The sequence below is a fragment of the Microcaecilia unicolor genome, chromosome 3 (genome assembly GCF_901765095.1).
Source record: "Microcaecilia unicolor chromosome 3, aMicUni1.1, whole genome shotgun sequence".
Taxonomy (NCBI): Eukaryota; Metazoa; Chordata; class Amphibia; order Gymnophiona; family Siphonopidae; genus Microcaecilia; species Microcaecilia unicolor.
In genome coordinates this window covers 205,652,159-205,674,327 of record NC_044033.1, presented here as the reverse complement: position 1 = coordinate 205,674,327, position 22,169 = coordinate 205,652,159, and the positions used below count along the sequence as shown (strand labels likewise).

The 22,169-nt window shown below is 45.5% G+C and overlaps 1 protein-coding gene across 5 annotated transcripts in view; it reads right to left on the bottom strand.

The window, feature by feature from the left end:
• Positions 1-21,220, bottom strand: part of COL11A2 (collagen type XI alpha 2 chain) — a 139,019-nt gene extending 117,799 nt beyond the window's left edge. For all 5 annotated transcript variants that reach the window (XM_030197236.1, XM_030197238.1, XM_030197239.1 and 2 more), the window contains exon 1: positions 20,980-21,220. In XM_030197236.1, coding sequence (XP_030053096.1) covers positions 20,980-21,088 — 109 coding nt within the window. In that variant the 5' untranslated portion in view covers positions 21,089-21,220. The remainder of the gene's footprint in view (positions 1-20,979) is intronic.
• Positions 21,221-22,169: the final 949 nt, after the last annotated feature.

The window sequence follows — 22,169 nt, the reverse complement described above, 5'->3', positions numbered from 1 at the left end:
CATCACAAATTATCCCTCTTTGAACAAAGTGAAGGTGTCTGTTAAATATTGGGGGATTTATGTGGCAGTGAAGCGATGGGGATGGTATATTGAAATAACTATTTACCCAAGTCACATGGGTTGCCAGAAAATTACCCCCCTCCCCCCCCCCCCCATGCCAAGCTAAAAGCATTCAAGGCCCACTGTTTCCGTAGTACACATATTTGTAGCTGGGTTAAAAAGAGCCCTACCTAGGACCATTTATGTCAGGGGCATAAAACAGCTTGTGAATATGAGATTTTCAAATGTGAGGGAGAGAAGACCTGAAGAAGATGGTGGTGAAGAGAAAGACTCCTATTTACTATTCAGCACTTTAGAAAAACAGACCCATGACCCCACCCAACATGAGGCCGTGAAGAGCAAACAAGCATGATGCCCAGAAAACCTTCCTCAAACACGCTAACAAAGTGAGGCATTCATAGCAAGGGAGGGATCCCCCGCCAGCAGATTGGAAGCAGATGGGGAAAGAGAGCAGGCTCAGTCCCCAGAACAGCAGCAACTGTGCCCCATCCCGGTCTCTGACACTCAAGGCCAGTCGCAAATCTTTCAAATGATGTCCCCTCAATGTACCCAAGAGCATCACTGAAGCCAGAGCTGTTGCTAAATAGCCAACACTGGTGCACAGATGAGTGACACGGGGACATCTGTGTATGATCTTAAAGTAAACTGGCACACATCGTAGTATCAATCATGTGATACTGATTCCATTCAATGAAAGAATGTTTATTTTTCAGTGGGGGAGGGGGAGGGTAACTCAGTCACTGCACAACAGTGGCACCTACACCTAACTGGTGAGACACAGGGCAAATGAAAGGGACCATGGCAGATCTTCCAAAACTGTGAGTCAGGATCCAGGTGGGCTGTCCCTGGAGGTGCATCATCATTCTGCACCTTCAGGGGTCACACAATTTTATGTGACTCAATCATGGGATCAGAGCCAGAAAAAGACTGACAAGCACTGGACCATGGTTCCTGACCCTGGGTCCAGGACTGTCAGTGCAAAAGTTGAGATGGGGGAGGGGAGCAGCAGGCTTAAAATGGAATGAAGCACGATGCCATAGCCCAGACTGGATCTGGAAGCCTGAAGGAGCAGTGGGAAACTGACCAGGATGACAAGATGAGGAGGAGGAGGGCAGAAGTGGAACTGAGGGATGCTTATGTGGTGAAGGCGTTTATTTATTTATTTATTGCATTTTTATCCCACATTTTCCCACCTTTTTGCGGGCTCAGTGTGGCTTACAATACATTATGAATAATGGAAATACAATTTGTTACAATTCAGGTTATGGATTACATTGTGAAGAGTTAAACGAGGCAAAATCAAAATCGTTAAGGAATAAATCAATTGAAAAGAACATGGAGACATTGGAAGGAGACAACGGGAAATTAAGGGGCGCTATATGAAGCATATGGTATACATTTTTCTGTGAGTAGAGGTATGGGTGTGGTGAGATTAGGGGTTGAGAGTTCATAAGTGGATGTATTGATGTATTGCTGAACAGTGAGTGTGAGCTTTATGTGTTTTGGTTCTTTCCGTAGATTTTATCAAAAAGATGTGTCTTCAGTGATTTACGGAAGTTGGTTTGTTCGTAGATCGTTTTCAGGTTCCGCGGCAGTTTGTTCCAGAACTGCGTGCTCATGTAAGTAAAGGTTGATGCGTGCAGCGTCTTGTATTTCAGGCCCTTGCAATTAGGGAAGTGGAGGTTGAGGAAAGTTCGAGATGATCTTTTAGCGTTTCTGGGTGGTAAGTCGATTAAGTCAGACATGTAGGCTGGGGCTTCGCCGTGAATGATTTTGTGGACTAATGTGCATACTTTGAAAGTGATGCGTTCCTTGAGTGGGAGCCAGTGTAACTTCTCTCGTAAGGGTTTTGCACTTTCATATTTTGGTATTCCGAAGATAAGTCTGGCTGCTTTATTCTGGGCTGTTTGAAGTTTCCTCAAGATTTGCTCTTTGCAGCCTGCGTACAGTGAGTTGCAGTAATCCAGATGGCTGAGTACGAGGGATTGTACTAGGCTGCGGAAGACGGATCTTGGGAAGAATGGTCTTATTCTTTTCAGTTTCCACATGCAGTAGAACATCTTTTTGGTTGTGTTGTTTGCATGGGTTTCGAGTGTTAGGTGTCGGTCGATAGTAACTCCAAGGATTTTTAACGTTTCTGAGATTGGAAGGCTTAGGTTAGGTGTATTTATGGCGGTAAATTCATTCATGTTGTATTGGGAGGTAAGTATCAGGCATTGAGTTTTTTCTGCATTTAGTTTCAAACGAAATGCATCTGCCCAGGTGTTCATGATGCGTAGACTTTGGTTGATTTCATTGAAGATTTCTTTGATGTCTTGTTTGAAAGGGATGTATATTGTTACATCATCGGCGTAGATATATGGGTTGAGGTTATGGTTTGATAGGAGTTTTGCCAAGGGTGTCATCATTAGTTTAGCTTGACAGAGTTTAAAAAGGGGTTACACGGTTTCCTAAAGGACAAGTCCATAAACCACTACTAAATGGACTTGGGAAAAATCCACAATTCCAGGAATAACATGTATAGAATTTTTGTACGTTTGGGAAGCTTGCCAGGTGCCCTTGGCCTGGATTGGCCGCTGTCATGGACAGGATGCTGGGCTCAATGGACCCTTGGGCTTTTCCCAGTGTGGCATTACTTGTGTACTTATGTAATGGGGGGAGGGGGAAGGTGATCAACAGGAAAACAGGCAGTGAGAGGGTAGATTGAAGGGATGGAGAAGTGTAAAAAAAAAAAAGCAGGAAAGAGAAATGGGATGAGGCCTTTAGGAAACATAGAGACCTGTCATAGACTCTGATGCTCTCAGCCTGACCACTGCAGAGAGATTGTCTATTTCTAGCTGACTGTAATACATACTAATGACAGGCTCAATACTGCGATCACCTGCCGTGGTGCTTTACCCAAAGTACACCCAGATTTCCTTTCACTTTGTAGCACAAGTCTATTAATACATGTTATTTTGATTTTTACTAAAGATAAATCTCTCTGAGCTTCCCACAAGATCACCATCTGTCTTCAATATCAAAAGAGCATTGGTTATTTTGAATATAGAATAACTCTTAGTGGTTCAAAAATGATTGCTTATGTATGTCTCCTGCCAGCAAGAGCCTAGTCAGCCCCACAACAGAATGTTCAAAACATTGCATGGTATCTAGAAACCCACACCCCTTACACACTGTATATAATCCCATGGTCCTGGGCTGGAGTCCATGAACCAGGATTCCTTCCAGAATGGCTCTGAATCTAGCCACTAAGGTGTCACCCTTAAGTAATGGCCATGACTCCTTCCACCGCTGACCCAAGGAATGGAAGACCCAACTTAAGGACTGAACTTAGGATCTTTTAGATATCACTGCCACTGAGCCAGCCCTTATAATTTAATTATCATTTGATTGCATATATATATATATATATATAAGCAGGTGTATAATCTCCTGCTTTGGCATGATCATAACTTTGCAGTGTGCCCAAAGGGGTCAAGCCATAGGCCATTTACTGACCCATTTCATACAAGTTATCCATCTCAGCCAAAAGAAAGGTCCATCCTCAGGTCCATACCTATGATCTACTCTAATGGTCATTAGATTATGATATGCCCAATGGGCTCAGTTGGCAGGATATGAATCCCCCACCCCAATCACTTGTTTCAAAGTGTTAGCCAAAGGCCAAAAAGGAACCATCTTCAGCTCAGGGCTCAGCCTCTGAACTTTTATGACAATCAGAAAGAAGCTGAGAGTGATACTCTGGCCTTATTCAATCTGAAGAGAACCTTTACATTATCGCGTTAATGCTGGCTATCGTTTTCCACACACTATACTGTTCACACACACAGGACCAGCAAGTCGACTGTATGAACCTGTGCTGGTCAAGTTTGGCTCTTTATTCAGCACCAAAATTGCTTCAGGTGACTCAGTAGACAAATGATTGTTTTAAAAATCCACAGCATTACTATTTGGTTTGTTCAACGTTAATACCTTTGCAAGTGGAGTGGAGGACTGGCCTAGTGGTTAGAGCACCGGTCTTGCAATCCAAAGGTGGCCGGTTCAAATCCCACTGCTGCTCCTTGTGACCTTGGGCAAGTCACTTAACCCTCCATTGCCTCAGGTACAAACTTAGATTGTGAGCTCTCCTGGGGCAGAGAAATATCCAGCGCACCTGAATGTAACTCACTTTGAGCTACTACTGAAAAAGGTGTGAGCAAAATCTAAATAAATAATAAGTCCTTAATTGTATATGAACTTCTGACATAGATCTATGACAAGTAAATGAGCATAATCATTCTGGCCTATGCAAATTGATACATATTTTCTGCTGAAGGAACTGGTTGCTGTATGGATTATGGATAAAGACATTCCTCCTCTCATGGATAGTTGGAGGGCTGAGGCAGAGCCCTCCCAGCCTGAGAGTGAAGTGTTCATAGGGTTAGAGGAGCAGAGGCAGCCCCCCTCTAGTGTGAGAGGCAGAGGTATAGGCATCTGGTGCAGCCAAGCCTGAAGCGCAAACCAATCTCCTTTCATGTGAAAGTCCAGTCGCCCAGCTGCTATATGAACCAAAATGTAACCCACCATGGAGGAGAGACCAAGAGAACCTGGTATCAACATGCCTAACACGTAGGCCAGCCATAAAGTCGGTGTAAATACAAACACGTAAATCAGGCGGTTTCTACGTAAGTTACAGAAAGTTACAGTATTCTGGAAGCCCTGCCTATGCCCTGCCATGCTCCGCCCCTGAGTATGCTTTGCTTGCAAATATGTACTATGCAAGTTAAGCGAGTATTTTGGAATAGCGCTTAGGCAGAATTACATGCTTTGATGTGGGTGCCTAGCTTGGAGGATTGTCCTGCATGCGTCAGGTAGAGTAACAGAGTAGGTGAGATCTATGCATTACAGGTAGAATAATACCCTGCTAAAGGCAGAACAACACACAATTACTAGTAGAATAACATCCAACAGGTGAGATCTATGCATTACAGGTAGAAACTGGGCAAGCGCCTTTGATGGTACTATGTAAGCCACATTGAGCCTGCAAATAGGTGAGAAAATGTGGGGTACAAATGCAACAAATAAATAAATAATAGCCAGCTACAGTCAGAACAACACACAATTACTAGCAGACTAACACACAACAGGTGAGAACTATGCATTACAGATAGAATAAGACCCTACTACAGGCAGAATAACACACAACAGGTGAGATTTATGCATTACAGTAGATAGAATAATACCCTGCTACAGGCAGAACAACACACAAGTACTGGTAGAATAACACACAACAGGTGAGAACTATACATTACAAATAGAATAATACCCTACTACAGGCAGAATAACACACAAGTGCTTGTAGAATAACAGACAACAGGTGAGATGTATGCATTACATAATAGCTGACTACAAGCAGAACAACACACAGTTACTGGTAGAATAACACAGAACAGGTAAGATCTATGCATTACAGGTAGAATAATAGCCAGCTACAGGCAGAACAACACACAGTTACTGGTAGAATACCACACAACAGGTTAAATCTATGCATTACAGGTAGAGCAACACATAGGGATAGGTCTATGCATTGAAATTAGAATTATCTGACTGTGGATAGAATAAGACAGTCAGATACAGTAAATCTATGATTCAAGGTAGCACAGCATGCATCAGGTTAGAGCTGTGCATTATATGACACATGGTGTGATGGATTTAAGTACATACCGTAACACGCAGTGACAGTAGGATAGCACACAGCAGGTTAGAGCTGCACATTACAAGTGAAATACACTAAACTTCTTTGGAGCATTTAGCAGAGAATTCCCATTTGAGGATTATTTAACCTCCAACAAACAGACACTTGCATTTAGAACCAATCAAGATTGTTGTGACACCTGATGCAGACAGTTGCACTGAAACATGGTACCATCGTCAAGTCTGAATTTCTACTGTCTTTGGAGATTTGTTTTGCATGCTCCTGGTGGCTTACATTTTTTATTATAATACACTTTCACTCCACGGTTTCCTTTTTCTGCTTTTTGTTGGTCCTGTGATGCAGCTAGGTGATGTTCCCATTACCTGCTTCTTTCTCAGGGCGGGATTAACCCCTTAGTGGGCCCTAGGCAAACAAGTGTGTTGGGCAGTGCTTTTTTCTAGGAAAGAAAAACACTCATGCAAAGCCAACCTTAAGGGTGGGGAAACCAGGGATTTTTTCCAGCTGGTACGATGCGTGCAGTCATGTGACCCAGGAAAGCTGGACCCAGAAGGCAGCTGCCTCTGAATCTGAGGGTCACAGGTTGGAAGCTGGCTGGTGTACCAATAGGAAAAAAAAAAAACAAGTTGAGAGGTTTTGAGTGAGAAATATAATGGGATGGAAAGGACACTCTTGGAAGGTGGGGGGGGGGGGGGGGGGAAGTCCTTGTGTTGGGCATCCCATCGAAATGCAAATACGTAGGATCCTGAGTGGTTCTGTCAGAGGGGAAGCAGTGGGTAAAAAATGCAACTGGCTGAATCCTCTTACAGACTGGAGGGTAATACACAAGAAGTGGGGAGGATAGACAGACCTCTATAAGCAATAGTGGCTGTGGTCCCCTCCCACACTCTTCTTTCTGATAGCAAGAAGACAGGAGAAGCCACTTAATTAGCCCCTCCTAAACATTTGGTCCCTAGGCAAGTGCCTAATTTGCCTATGCCTTAATCCTTCCCTGCTTGTATCATGTCCTTCCCATGTCTTTACAAAAGCCCAGCCTCCAGATCTGTGTGCAGTACTCCAAGTGGAGTTTCTGACATACCACTGACACATTTCTATACAGGACCCAGGGGCATAGCCAGACAAGAGATTTTGGGTGGGCCTAGGCAAGAAGTGGGTGGGCACCATGTGTTCTCCCCCCCCCCCCCCCCCCCTCTCACCACTACCAAAAAAATATCTCAGCTGGCAGAAAAATGCTTCTTCCACTTTGGCAGTCTGCAGCGGGCATGTGCTGAAAACTGAGCACGCTCAGATGCCGATGTCATCGACAGTAGCGTTTTCGTTACCATCAGGGGGAAGGCTTCAGCTGGTGGAGCTTCGGATTCCCACCAGCTACCACTAAACATGTGCTACTGTTGGGTGGGCCTGTGCCCTAAGTGGGTGGGCCCTGGCCCACTCAGGCCCACCTGTGGCTATGCCACTGACAGGACCCCAGATAACTTATTCACTACATGAGATTTACATTGATACACAAACTTTATGCAGACTAGTATATGTGGTACTCGGAGTCTAAAAGAACCATTACATTTTCTGTTTTGCCCGAGTGCCTCCACTCCCCTCTGATAACAGCCTGTCACATTTCTACACATCTGAGATAAGTGTGATGTTCTGTATTTACACATGTAACACTGTGCTATATATATAACCGTTTCCAACTGTCCTTGCTCTTAGAGGTTCTGCATGGCCTCCTTTGAATGGACATTGTGTTGTACCAGAGGGATTTTCTGGGCTGAGTGCTCTGTCACACACAGATGGTTTCCATCACCTGAGGAATGAATACAGTCTCCTATGGATATGGAAATGTAGAAGGGATGGGCTGTATCTGCTTAATGGAAACCCTGGATACACACACCTCCACCCATGTCAGAACGGCTGAATGCAAGGAGCTGCAGGCTGTGTTTAGGGGTTTTCAGAGCTGGCCAGACATTCAACCTGTGTGATTCTATGGAATTTAACACTCCTTTCCCACCCCCACACTTTGGGGTTACGTGATGACAGTTCATTTCCTTAAATAATTATTTCCAGTTCCAAAATAACACAGCACAGAATGGCTGAGGTGAACAGAGGTGTTCTGCCTGGAGTCTGAATAAAGCATTCCAGGTCCCTTTACGGACACAGCTTTGTGGCTGCCACGTCTGCAGTGGATATTCAAAATTATTTTAGAATGCACTGCTTCTGATGTATTTATCCTACACGCTAACCACAGGGCTGGCAGAAAAGTCAAGGGCTCGGTGGGAATGCCAAGAAAAGAGGCATTCATGAACTGCTTTACTTGGGAAATATCACCAGGTAAAAAGCTTCCCATTATTTGTCTTCACTCAATTATTCCAGCATAATGACTTCAACCTCCTTCCTCTAGTCCTAGAGTTTTCATCACAACCTTTCCTCAAAGTGATTCCCCCTTCCTACCTCTACCACTATGGTCCTTATTCAATTGTTACATCACAATGACTCCTTCCTTCTATTTCAAATCTACCCATAGTGATTCCCACCTTCTGTCTATCCCTATGATCCTCACTCAATTATTACATCACCATGACTCTGTCCTATCTATTTTATCCCAAGAGATTGACTCCCACATTCTAGCTCTATCCTTATGGTCCTCATAGAATTATTACATCACAGTGGCTCCACCCTTTTATTTCTACTCTAACCACATTCTACCTTCATCCTTATGGTCCTCATACAATTATTACATCACAGTGACTCCACCCTTTTATTTCTACTCTAACCACATTCTACTTTCATCCCTATGGTCCTGTTACAATTATTACATCACAGTGGCTCCACCCTTTTATTTCTACTCTAACCAAAGTAACTCCCACATTCTACCTTCACCCCTACGGTCCTCATACAATTATTACATCACAGTGACTCACTCCTTATATTTTATTCTACCCCAACAAATTGACTCCCATTTTCTATCACTGTTTCTTGAATCTGTGTTGCAGTAAGTCTTAAGGAATGGGGTAATTTCCTTTTTTTCCCCTAAATGTTTGTCCATTGGACCATTTTTTTCTAACTTAGATTTTGAGCCCAGTATGGGCAGAGAAAATACTTGCATATAATTTATGTAAACTGCTTTGGTCATACAACAGAAAGATGGTAAAGCAAATTCATTACCCTTACTTCTGCTCTCTTTTTCTTTCAGGGCATATCATCACCTTTTCATCCAATTCCTTTATATCATGGCTCAGGACACACCCAGCCAGTCTGGTTTTCGTGATATCTGTAATTAGAAAACCAGGACTGCACTCATGTCTCAGGGCTAAAGGAAGCTAAGCTCTCCATCCTCTTGAATTTGGTGGCAAGAGAATAGACATGAAAGTAAGAAGTAAATTTAAAACAAATTGGAGAAAATATTTCTTCACTTAATGTGTACTTAAACCAAAGGCTCCCAAGCCTGTCCTGAAGGAATCCCAGTCAGTCAGGTTTTCAGGATATTCACAATGACTATGTATAAAATAGATCTGCATACCAAGGAGGCAAAGTATGCAAATCAGTCTTTTGAATATTCATTGTGGATATCCTGAAAACCTGACTGGCTGGGGTTCCCCCAGGACAGGTTTGGGAATCACTGGCTTAAACTCTGGAATTCGTTGAGAGAGAATTTGATAAAAGCAGTTAGCTTAGCAGGGCTTAAAAAAGGTTTGCACAAGTTCCTACTAGAAAAGTCCTCTGCTTATTTTTAGGATAAGCTGCATAAAATTAGCTTTACTCTTTTGGGAATTTGCCAGGTACTTGTGACCTGGATTGGTCACTGCTGGAAACAGGATACTGGGCTTGATGGACCTCTGGTCTGTCCCAGTATGGAGATGCTTATGTACTTATGGGGCTGGGGAGATGTAGTTTGCATGTCTATGTACCCAAAGTGGCCAAATCGCTGCTGGGCAGATTGGATGCACCATACTGGTCTTTATCTGCTGGCATTTTCTGTGTTACTGTTGGATGAAATGGCGACAAAGGAGTGAGAATGGAAAGAATGCAAAATCAAGCTGAGACAAAAGCACGGTGACCTTCATTTCACCAAATAAATAAGGCTGAGTGCGACTTCGGATGGACTGATAGGAAATTCTTCCTTTGCTTAAATTACCAGATGAATGCGAATGAGCAAAAATCCACAGATGCCCAGGCTAAAATTCTAAATGTTTATAAACAAACGCCACATGTCCTTCCCTCCATTTTCTCTCCTTTTCCTCCCTACTCTCTATACCACACCGTCCTCAACCACCCATGTCCCGTGGAGCTCTTTTGTTAACAGAAGTTAGCCTGAGACCCAGTCACCGTGACAGCAGTGGCCCATATAGAAGGCCTGTGGGTTGAAGACTGAGACAGGGCACACAGCTCCCACATGGTGCCACCTTGAGGTCTAGGAGCAGAGTGCATGCTGACTCAGCCTCCTGAGTCCTGCCCTCCTCTCCTTGCCTTCATAGTGAGGTACTGCTATTGCCAGGACTACTATTGCCAGGACTACTATCACCCCCACCCCCCATCTGTCATATCCTCAACCTCTCTCTCTCCACCGCTACTGTCCCTCACACCTTCAAGCATGCTGTTGTCACACCTCTCCTCAAAAAACCTTCACTTGACCCCACCTGTCCCTCCAACTACCGCCCCATCTCCCTCCTACCCTTCCTCTCCAAAATACTTGAACGTGCCGTTCACAGCCGTTGCACTGATTTTCTCGCCTCTCATACCATCCTCGATCCGCTTCAATCTGGCTTTCGCCCACTTCACTCGACAGAAACGGCACTATCCAAAGTCTGTAATGACCTGTTCCTCGCCAAATCCAAAAGTCATTACTCCATCCTCATTCTCCTTGACCTATCCGCTGCTTTTGACACTGTCAATCACAACTTACTTCTTGACACACTGTCCTTTTTTGGATTCCAGGGCTCTGTCCTCTCCTGGTTCTCCTCCTATCTCTCCCATCGTACCTTCAGAGTACATTCTCATGGTTCTTCCTCCACCCCTATACCGCTCTCTGTCGGAGTCCCTCAGGGTTCTGTCCTTGGACCCCTTCTCTTCTCTATCTACACCTCTTCCCTGGGCTCCCTGATCTCGTCTCATGGCTTCCAGTATCATCTTTATGCTGACGACACCCAGCTTTATCTCTCCACACCTGACATCACTGCGGAAACCCAGCCAAAGTATCGGCCTGCTTATCCGACATTGCTGCCTGGATGTCCAACCGCCACCTGAAACTGAACATGGCCAAGACCGAACTTCTTGTCTTCCCACCCAAACCCACTTCTCCTCTACCTCCACTCTCTATTTCGGTTGATAACACCCTCATCGTCCCCGTCTCATCTGCCCGCAACCTCGGTGTCATCTTCGACTCCTCCCTCTCCTTCTCGGCGCATATCCAGCAGATAGCCAAGACCTGTCGCTTCTTCCTCTACAACATTAGCAAAATCTGCCCTTTCCTTTCTGAGCACACCACCCGTACTCTCATCCACTCTCTCGTTACCTCTCGCATTGACTACTGCAACCTACTCCTCACTGGTCTCCCACTTAGCCACCTATCCCCCCTTCAGTCCGTTCAGAACTCTGCTGCACGTCTTATATTCCGCCAGAACCGATACACTCATATCACCCCTCTCCTCAAGTCACTTCATTGGCTTCCGATCAGGTACCGCATTCAATTCAAGCTTCTGCTACTAACCTACAAATGTACTCGATCTGCAGCCCCTCCCTACCTCTCAACCCTCATCTCCCCTTACGTTCCTACCCGTAACCTCCGCTCTCAAGACAAATCCCTCCTTTCAGTACCCTTCTCCACCACCGCCAACTCCAGGCTCCGCCCTTTCTGCCTCGCCTCACCCCACGCGTGGAACAAACTCCCCAAGCCCATACGCCAGGCCCCCTCCCTGCCCATCTTCAAATCTCTGCTTAAAGCCCACCTCTTCAATGTCGCTTTCGGCAACTAACCTCTACACCTCTACCCAGGAAAGCTAGACTGCCCCAACTTGACATTTCATTCTTTAGATTGTAAGCTCCTTTGAGCAGGGACCGTCCTTGGTTTATTTTGTACAGTGCTGCGTAACCCTAGTAGCGCTCTTGAAATGTTAAGTAGTAGTAGTAGTAGCCTCCTGAGTCCTGCCCTCCTCCCCTTGCCTTCATAGTGAGGTACTGCTATTGCCAGGACTGGCCCCTCTTCTAGAAAGAGAAAGTCTACAGGGCAAAGGGGTGTGGTCTGGTGGTGCAATCATTTGCATACTGCATCCATGACCTGAATTTGAAACCTCTACTGGAATTTCTGTTAGGTAGCCGGCCTCAGGCCAGTTGAGCCACGGTTGGTAAGTGGAGTGAGGTGGGGGTAAAGGTGACTGGGGAAGGCAATAGCAAATCACCCCATTAATAGTCTGCCAAGAAGCCGTCATGCAAGTGGTGGTTCCCTTAAGTCATTCAAGACTTAGAGCTTGCATATAGTGGATTTCCTTTAGCTTTACAGAGCAGGGGAGAAGGAGAAGGGCCGTCTCTGCAGAAAAACAGCATTTACACTGGTCATTTTTCTGGTCCTGCTGGCAGCCAGCTTTCCTTTGAGAAATTCTGCCAGGACAGCCAAATCCCAGCTTTTTGATCACTATACACAAAGGACCAGTATAGCAGCATTAGATGCCCTAGTCCTTACACCCCACCCTTCAAGCCCTCGGCTCCTCCCACCCCATCTGAAATTTTCATAATTAAACCCGATAATCACAATCACTCCAACACCATCCCTCCCAGAATGATTCTAGTTGGACATCACCTGGCCAACATTCAAAATGATTTAACCGGCAGGAAACGGCCACCGACCAGTTAAATGGCTTGTTCGCGGCTATCCATTTGCTGAAAGTGACTGGTTAGCGCCAAGCTCACAAGCAGCTCTTTTGTTCCAGGGATAGAGTTGGGTTAAGTTCCAATAGTCAGTCCCTGTGGCGTTCAGCACGTCACCCCCTCTAAGGCATGCCACACACCCCCGAAGCACATCACCTGACCTTTCCTCCCAGGAAGGGGGTGTGTGGAGCAGGTACATGGCTGTCAGCTCTGCCGGTCCCCTGCCATGAATCAGGAAGTAATGTGAGAGTAGGCAAGGGAACGGAAGAGCCGACAGCCGCATGCCTGCTCCGCGGCACCCCCTTGCTGCCTGCACCCGGAGCAGACCGCTCCACCCTTGGTACGCTACTGGTCAGTTCCTCACCAGATAAATAGCAGTCCTATCTTTAAGCAATTTGGCTTATGCGGTCAAGGGCTGAATATTGACTTAACTCAGCTCAAAAAAACATGGATATTCAATGGCAAAGTTCGGACACTGCCCGGTATTGAATATCTGAGAATAACATCGGCACGGGCAGCAAAATGCTCGCTGCCACTGGCTGAGTATCGGAGGGCATATTTTTAAATATTAAACTTATCAGATATCACCAGGTCTGGGGTTCCTTTGTAGTAGTGGGGGGAAGTTCTGAGTGGGGGGTTCAAGTATTGGTAGGGATGGGCTGTTGGGGAGGAGGGGTAAAAATGATAAACGAACACTTAATTTTCCTTTTCTTGGTTGCTGTATTGTGGTTTAGTGCTTATGGTACTTGTTAATAAAGATATTGTTCAAAGAAAAAAGAATCTTTATGAAGTAAATATATATAAACTGATTTAATTAGTAGGAGAGACTTCTACCATCTCTCCTGTTGATATTCAGTGGCCCTAAGTTACCCTGAGTATCAGCTGGGACCACCACGGCACTATCTGGTTAGTGCTGGGGAAGACCACAGACAGGATCCAGGCACAGCAAGGACCTAACCCAGCCGGCCGCAATGTTCAGTCTGCTAACCAGGCATGTAACTGGATTAAGGGCTGTCCTAATTTTATCCTTACAGTTATCTAAATATTCAATATCAGGGCCCAGACCCGGGACTGAATATCCAGGTCAAATTCACCCTACAGTGATCGCCATTTTCAAATGCACTGACCACTGTTAATATATGGCCTAGCTTTGGATCTACCACTGGAATAGTGAGGGCCAAGGCTATGAAGCCTAAGATAACTAAAGTACTGACTAGGCCAAATATCTGTAAAAAGCAGGTCTGAACCATGAGTTCTGACACAAACTGGTACAGCTGTCACTTTAAATCAGATGAACAAAATGGAGTCTATGAGTTTTGTATAAAAGGCAGCAGAGGTTATACAGGGTTATACAGAGTTCTTAAGATGGTGTGAAAAGTATGTGAAAACTATTGCAACAGGGAACAGGTGTCTCAGAAATGAGATGTGAAAAAAAGAACTTGTTCCCAAAACATACTGATAAGCCCGCGTGGGAACGTATCATCTCAGAAATTGAGAGCTAGGTTTCCCACCATTGACTTCTATGGAGAGGTTGTGTATAAAAGAGGGGACAATCTGCCATAGCTTTGGTGTCTGCCCCAACGCTTATCTCAGACGGCGAAGCTCTGTCCGATTGTACCAAGAATCTGTCTGCTGAATGTACCTGATTAAAGTCTGATGTCTGTATTTGTACCAACTTGAAGACTTGTCTTTGGGTAAGAAATAAAATGTATCTATCTATTTAAACCTATCTCTGTCTTTATTCTATCTTCTCTTTACCTTACATTTAGTTTACAAGGCAGATCACATACACTCAGTTTCTGGAGAAACTTAGACAGAATTTTAATGAGCATTATCTGGGAACATAAATGGCACAGAGTATACCTAGATCCAGGAAGACAGAAAGCAGTAGTTATGGGAATTAGAATTCTATTACAGCCCCTAATGCAAACCCAGAGCAGACCTCCTTGTGATTGGGTGACAATGGAGGTTGGAGAAACCATGCAGAACCTGTTATGTAAAATAGGTATCTTTAGTCCCCCGTGTGATCTGGAGTCAGAAAGAGGTCCAAGAGGGGGAAATTAAAACACCACCATGGGTTGAATATCAGGAGTTACCTGTAGGTGCTGGTGATGCTTTGAGTTGTCTAATCATATAGTAACATAGTAGATGACGGCAGAAAAAGACCTGCACGGTCCATCCAGTCTGCCCAACAAGATAACTCATATTTGCTGCTTTTTATGTATACCCTACTTTGATTTGTACCTGTGCTCTTCAGGGCACAGACCGCACAAGTCTGCCCAGCACCATCCCCACCTCCCAACCACCAGCCCCGCCTCCCAACCCCGGCTCCAGCACAGACCGTACAAGTCTGTCCAGCACTATCCCCGCCTCCCAACCACCAGTCCCGCTGCCCACCACCGGCCCTGGCACAGACCGTACAAGTCTGTCCAGCACTATCCCCACCTCCCAACCACCAGCCCCGCCTCCCGATCCTGACTAAGCTCCTGAGGATCCATTCCTTCGGCACAGGATTCCTTTATGCTTATCCCACGCATGTTTGAATTCCGTTACCGTTTTCATTTCCACCACCTCCCGCGGGAGGGCATTCCAAGCATCCACTACTCTCTCCGTGAAAAAATACTTCCTGACATTTTTCTTGAGTCTGCCCCCCTTCAATCTCATTTCATGTCCTCTCGTTCTGCCACCTTCCCATCTCCGGAAAAGGTTCGTTTGCGGATTAATACCTTTCAAATATTTGAACGTCTGTATCATATCACCCCTGTTTCTCCTTTCCTCCAGAGTATACATGTTTAGTTCAGCAAGTCTCTCCTCATACGTCTTGTAACGCAAATCCCATACCATTCTCGTAGCTTTTCTTTGCACCGCTTCAATTCTTTTTACATCCTTAACAAGATACGGCCTCCAAAACTGAACACAATACTCCAGGTGGGGCCTCACCAACGACTTATACAGGGGCATCAACACCCCCTTTCTTCTGCTGGTCACACCTCTCTCTATACAGCCTAACAACCTTCTAGCTACGGCCACCGCCTTGTCACACTGTTTCGTCGCCTTCAAATCCTCAGATACTATCACCCCAAGATCCCTTTTTCCGCCCGTACCTATCAGACTCTCCCCGCCTAACACATACGTCTCCCGTGGATTTCTATTCCCTAAGTGCATCACTTTGCATTTCTTCGCATTGAATTTTAATTGCCAAACCTTAGACCATTCTTCTAGCTTCCTCAGATCTTTTTTCATGTTTTCAGCTCCCTCCGTGGTGTCCACTCTGTTACAGATCTTAGTATCATCCGCAAATAGGCAAACTTTACCTTCTAACCCTTCGGCAATCATCAGGGTCTAGCTGAAATCCCACGGGAAAAACATGAAGAAAGGAAGGAAGTGGGAAGTAGACCATGAACTCATGAGACCAGGGCAATGATATTGGATCTTAAAGAAACTTTATTGATAAGCAACTCGACAGAGTACCATGTTTCGGCCTCAGGCCTGCATCAGGAGTCTTTATCACATGGAAATATGCAAAAATCTCCAATGCCATTGGCTTTCTTTGAACAAAGTTCTTTTTCAAGACCAATCACTATACCACAATTCAAGACATTGTTGCTATTGGAGAGTTTTGCATATTTCCATGTGATAAAGACCCCTGATACAGGCCTGTGGCCGAAACACGGTACTGTGTCAAGTCGCTTATCAATAAAGATGATTTAAGATCCAAGATCATTGTCCTGGTTTCTTGAGCTCATGGTCTACTTCCCACTTCCTTCCTTTATTCATCAGGGTCTATCATTTTGCTTTGACCACACCATTCTTTTCTACCTCCCAGCTGCTACTGCCTTGGGTGACTGCCTGGTTGACCTTGCCTAGTGGTTAGTGCAGTGGACTTTGATCCTGGGGAACTGAGTTCGATTCCCACTGCAGCTCCTTGTGACTCTGGGCAAGTCACTTAACCCTCCATTGCTCCTGGTACAAATAAGTACCTGAATATACTATGTAAACCACTTTGAATGTATTTGCAAAAACCTCAGAAAGATGGTATATCAAGTCCCATTTCCCTTTCCCCTTTCCCTGCCTACACCAAGCACAAGGCTCTGCCCCCTCCACCTCTTTCCAAGCATTTTTCATAAATGAAGTGCAAGAAGAGGAAAGAACCTTTGTCTAAAGGAGTAAATCTCAAGTTTTGATGAGTGGATCCTGCAGAAAATCCCATTCACGCCTTGACCATGCTGTTTGATCCATCTTCTTCCCACAGTCCATGAGCACAGGAGTCCGTCTCCCACCGAAGGCCTCTCTCACTCATTGTTTCCACCTCTCCACAGCCCCTGTTTTCTGACCCATCACCTTGTTAAGTAGATCACTTCTTGTTTTTGTAGGGGGGGGGGAATAATTTGTTCCACAGACACAAAACTCATTTCTTTCTGTTTCCTAGGCCTTTGGACACTTTGGTACTTTTCTTGCAGAAGGAAAATCATTCATTGCTTTACAGAAGAGAGAGGGAAGGATTGCAAAAGAGAGAGAAGGGGACCAAAAGAGATTCCCAGAAAAAGAGGGAGGGAGAAGGATACAGAAAGAAAAAGGGAAGGAGAAGCAGGGAGACAGAAAAAAAAGGGCAGGTGGAGATGCAGATTAATAAAAAGAATCCCTCTGGAACACCACACAGTTCTAACGCATCGTTTTCATTTATAAAGCAGAGTGTATCTGCTGGTAAATTTTCTGTCTCCCAGGCCAAAGTTTAGCATTTCTGAATAGCTAATGTATCCTGCCTTTCCCCTTCTCCTGCTGCTTTTTTTTTTTTCCTTAATGAAAAGTTTGCTTTGTCTGGAAGATGAAAACTGTGGAGTTGAAAGCCAGAGTGATGTTCCCAATGAGCTCTGAGTCTGCAATGGAGAGTGCAGATGTAGCGCAAGGCATTCAGCTTTCTGCTGTGCCCTCCCCAGAGGGATCTGCAGCTCTGAGACAGGGGAAAGAGAGGATAAGACAGTTCAGTGGCAGCTCTAAGCCTCTGTCCTTCACATAAAAACAGGCAACCACAGCAGGAGAGGAGCTCAGTTGGAGAAGCAGCCATCAAGAAATTACCTCCTCCTTCCCCCCCCCCCCCCCAAAAAAAAAAAAAATCCCCACCAAACTCCTGTCTGGTTCTATTTTAAGTCTCTATGCACTCTTCCCATTTATGAAGGATTAGTCTAGCCTGGGAGATAGAGAAAACTCATCCTCCTGGTCCCTCCGCCCCCCCCCCCCCCCACCGAAAGTCTAAGAGATGGAGGCTCAGCTTGAGTTGGGGATGCTGTGTCTCCAGAGGGAAGGTAAGTCTCACTGTCAGGTGCACATACATCAGGGCTGGCTTAACCATTAAGCAAACTAGGCAGTCGCCTAGGTGGCAGCTGCTGAAGAGTGGCAAAAAGTAGCTGCAGTTGAAGCAAAACACATTTTTATACCTTTTTAAAGGATTGTTTGACATAATCATAACTGTTAAGTTTAATTCTCAAAGTCTTAGGTGAGGGAGGAGTCGATAGGCTTAGAAGGTAATTGAGGGTACATAAAGCTGAAGGTTTGCACCACATATGAATAGCAACGCTAGAGGGAGACAGTACAGATCGTTTAAAGAATATCATCCAAGGTAGATTGTCTTTGAAACTTACCTACAGAGTACATGGAGCCTGGTGGTTAGAGCAATGGAACTTAGGGTTCAAATCCTGCCTCTCCTACTGACAAGTTGCTTTATCCTCCACTGCCCCAGGTACACACTCAGGGGGTCTTTTACTAAGGCGCACTCGTGTTTTTGGTGTGCGCTAAAATTGGGTGCAAGCTGAACGTTAGAGACGTCCATAGGAATGCATTGGCATCTCTAACAACATTGTAAGCCCTCTGGGAAAGGTGAGAAATCCAATCCCCAACTTACCTGCAACTAGACATGTGATTTGAAAGTTTCCCCTTAAATCAGGGAGTTTTAACCAGTAGTGCCCAATACCCCCCCCCCCCCAAGGAGTGTGAGAAGAGGTCAAACAGGGTGCAGAGAAGGATCTTGAAATCTAAGGCAATTTATTGAAACTTTCTAGACAGAGTATTATAACTGTGCACTATGAAAATCTTAGTGACAACAGCTACATATGTAGCTATCAGCACTCGCTAGTCAACATGTGGTTAAGATGGGGTGCAAGGATTTCATTGATCAGTTAAAGGGCTGTGGAAACCAAAAAAAGTTAAGAATCCCTGCCTTAAATGTTACAGGATAAGATTCTTTTCCGACACATCAAGAGAAAACTCATCCTGTTTCTGGGGCTTCAGCCAGAGAGGATCAATGTAAGAGCCCTTTTTGAAAGAAAGCTTTTACGTTTTGCTAGATTATTTAGTTTTCTTCAACATGGTCTATCTGGCAACTTTTTAGCAAGCTCCCAGCTCACGAGAGGGCTCATTTCAGAAAAAGATCTTCCCTCTATTCAACCATCTCAAAATTAATTAAACAGGCACATTTTCCTTAAGTCCCGGCAGCGAAGAATGATGGCTTTAATGGGTTCTTTCCAGTTGGGAGAGAAGAAGAAACAGAGATATTTGAAGTTGTTACAAAAATATCAGTGAAACAGCTAAAGATAGCCAGGCATGGAAGGGTTCCCAAACAGGAATGCATTTGACACATGCTGCCTAAACCCAAAATAAATATTAAGTGGCCCTCTCTTCCATATGACAACCAGCCCAGCCCTTCAGGACACACACAGAGCCTTCTGTAAGCAGATCTGTGTGTGTGGTTCTGTCCTTGGAGTTCGTGTGGATATGGGGGAGGGAGGCTGGAAAGCACTGTAGGGATCCCCCACCCCAAAGTCAGTCAATTCTACTTGGTGAGAAAATACGGGCTTGGGTCCTGGGGTGGAGGGGGGGTCTCAATTAAACAGAGGTGTACTAGCAAATATTTGGGCTTCCATTGGGAGTTGGGATTGGGGTAGTGGAGTCAAACTGCTGATTTGCAGAATAAGTCAATGAAGAAGTAGCTTTAGATCACATCTGAGTGCCCCCCTGCCCCCAGTCTCAGGGTACTCAAGGCCCATCTGGAACCCGATTCCTTCAGGCTGATGGAGAAAAGGCTTCAGAGCTCAGTCAAACCCTGTAACAGCAATAGAAGCCTCCAGGGTCTGCAAGGGAATAACCTGGGGTCTGAGAAATAGGGAGGGTGGACTCGCCTCCCTGAATAGCAATGTCTCTTCTCCTAGCCCATCCCGTCTTATAGATAAACCCCTCCCTGAACACCAGAACACCTTCTCCCCCCCATCCTATCCTATATTCAGACCCCTCCCTGAACACCAGGACAGTTTCTCCTATTCATCTTGTCCTAAAGGTGGACCCCTCCCTGAACATCAATACCTCTTCTCTTATCCATCCTGTCCTGGAGGTGCCCCCCCCCCCCCCCCACCTTGAAAATCAGCATCCCTTCTCCTAGCTCCTACTGTATTCTGGATGGACTCCCTGGAAGACCCCCTGCTCTGTCACAGCACATTCCTTATTTCTGGCTCCTCCAAACCCTCAAGCGCTCTCCAGTAACCATTTCTTCTACATCATGGTCCTCTGATCCCTAAATCACAGAGCTGTGTTTCTCAGTCTTACCCATCACATTACACCTAGATGAATTGGGGTTTATAGAGCCTTTTTATGCTTTGCAAGCATGGAACTTCATAAGCACCTGTACAGCCAGTCCTAGGGCTGCAGGATGACAGCACAGTTCTTACATCTGAACCTTATGACAAGGTCCAGAGCGAAGCAGATACAAGGAATCACATTGTTATTCATGTGTAATGTTAGATGAAGTTGGGCAAATAATGTGATCTGTCAGTGGATGAGTAGGCTAGAAATTTGATAAATAAACTCAGTGGTCTTGGTAAATTCTATGCTTCAAGCATGACATCTCCACTTTGCCAGTCACTGATACCCCTCTAGAGGTCAGCAAGTCTTATTAAAAATATGAATTTTTCTCCTGTCAGTTCTAGGGGGGGAAATAAACCCATCTTTGTTGAATGAAGTCTATTGATTCCTCAGTCTCAATTTGCACTCTGCTGTGAAACATGTCTAATTTTCATGGCTAATTCCCACCTAAACCTACCCCTTGCGCTACTACAGAAACCTTGTTGTATCTAACTTCCCTCCCTCCATTCGAGTCCCCTCCCTCAAAGCCCCTTTTATACACAGTAGCCCCCTCTCTCCATACCTCCCCTACCTAAATGCACAGCTTCTTAACTTTTCATACCCCCCCCCAAAAAAAAAAAAAAAATCAGGATCCACATACAGCACCTTTACACCAATGTTTAGAACAAGACCCCTGGCAGCAAGCAGCCACCCCCAGGGTGCATGACAGAAGAAAAGGACAAAGGTCAGAGCCTGCTGCTTACCTGCCTGTGCCGGACACCATCTCCACAGCATCAGTGCCAGGGTGAGGAGGGGGAGTCCAGAGTCCCAAAAATGCCTCTTGGGGCTGGAGGTAGAGCCCAGCCAGTGCATGCTGTCCAGGAGGGGTGCTGGAGCAGGAGAGGAGGAGGAGGAGGAGGAGGGAAGGTAGAGGCGGCTGGGCTGCAGAAAGGATGCCTGGGAGCTGCAGCTGCTGCTGCTGAGCCCTTGCTGGTCAGTCTAGAATAGTTCCATAAAACACTCAGCTCCCGATGGCTAGATCTTTTTTTTTAAGGGTGGGAGGGAGGGCTGAATGAATGGACAAGGTTTGGGAAGCTGAAAGGAACTGTCAGGGTGGGAGGGCTGCAGGGGTGAGAGGGTGTGTGCTGGAGCAGGGGGTGGGCGGCTCTCTCTAACTCTTCTATAGGTCTCATTCAGCTGCTCCTAACCCTCTCTCCTGACTGCAAGATCCATCTGAGGTATAAACTCACTCAGAGATCCCTGCCTTGCTCACTCCTCCTCTCCCTGACAAACCCAGCCACTGCCTACCCTCACATTCACACCTTCAGACCAGCCCTCCAAACTATATATGTAGGCATAATTACTGTGCCATTCTCTGCATGTCTGATCTCAGAGACACCTCCTCCCTGAAGTTTCAAACAACTGAATTTTCTATCCCTCATCCCTGATCTGTATCTGCTGTCTAATCTCAGACACACATCCATTCTCCATCTTCCCTCTCCGACACATGCCCACCCTCCATCCCCTTAATTCTCAGACACCCCTCACATTCCACACCCCATCCGTAATCTCAGATTCCGTCTCTAATCTCAGATTCCATCTCTAAGCCGCATTGAGCCTGCCATGAGTGGGAGAGCGCGGGGTACAAATGTAACAAAAAATAAAAAATAAATAAATAATCTCATCTTTCCCTACATTCCTCCCCGGGAACTCCGTTCACTGGGTAAATCTCTCTTATCTGCACCCATCTCCTCCACCGCTAACTCTAGACTCCGTCCCTTTTATCTTGCTGCACCGTATGCCTGGAATAGACTTCCTGAGCAGGTACGTCAAGCTCCATCTCTGGCCGTCTTCAAATCCAAGCTAAAAGCCCACCTTTTTGATGCTGCTTTTAACTCCTAACCCTTCTTCACTTGTTCAGAACCCTTATTTTATCACCCTCACTTTAATATTC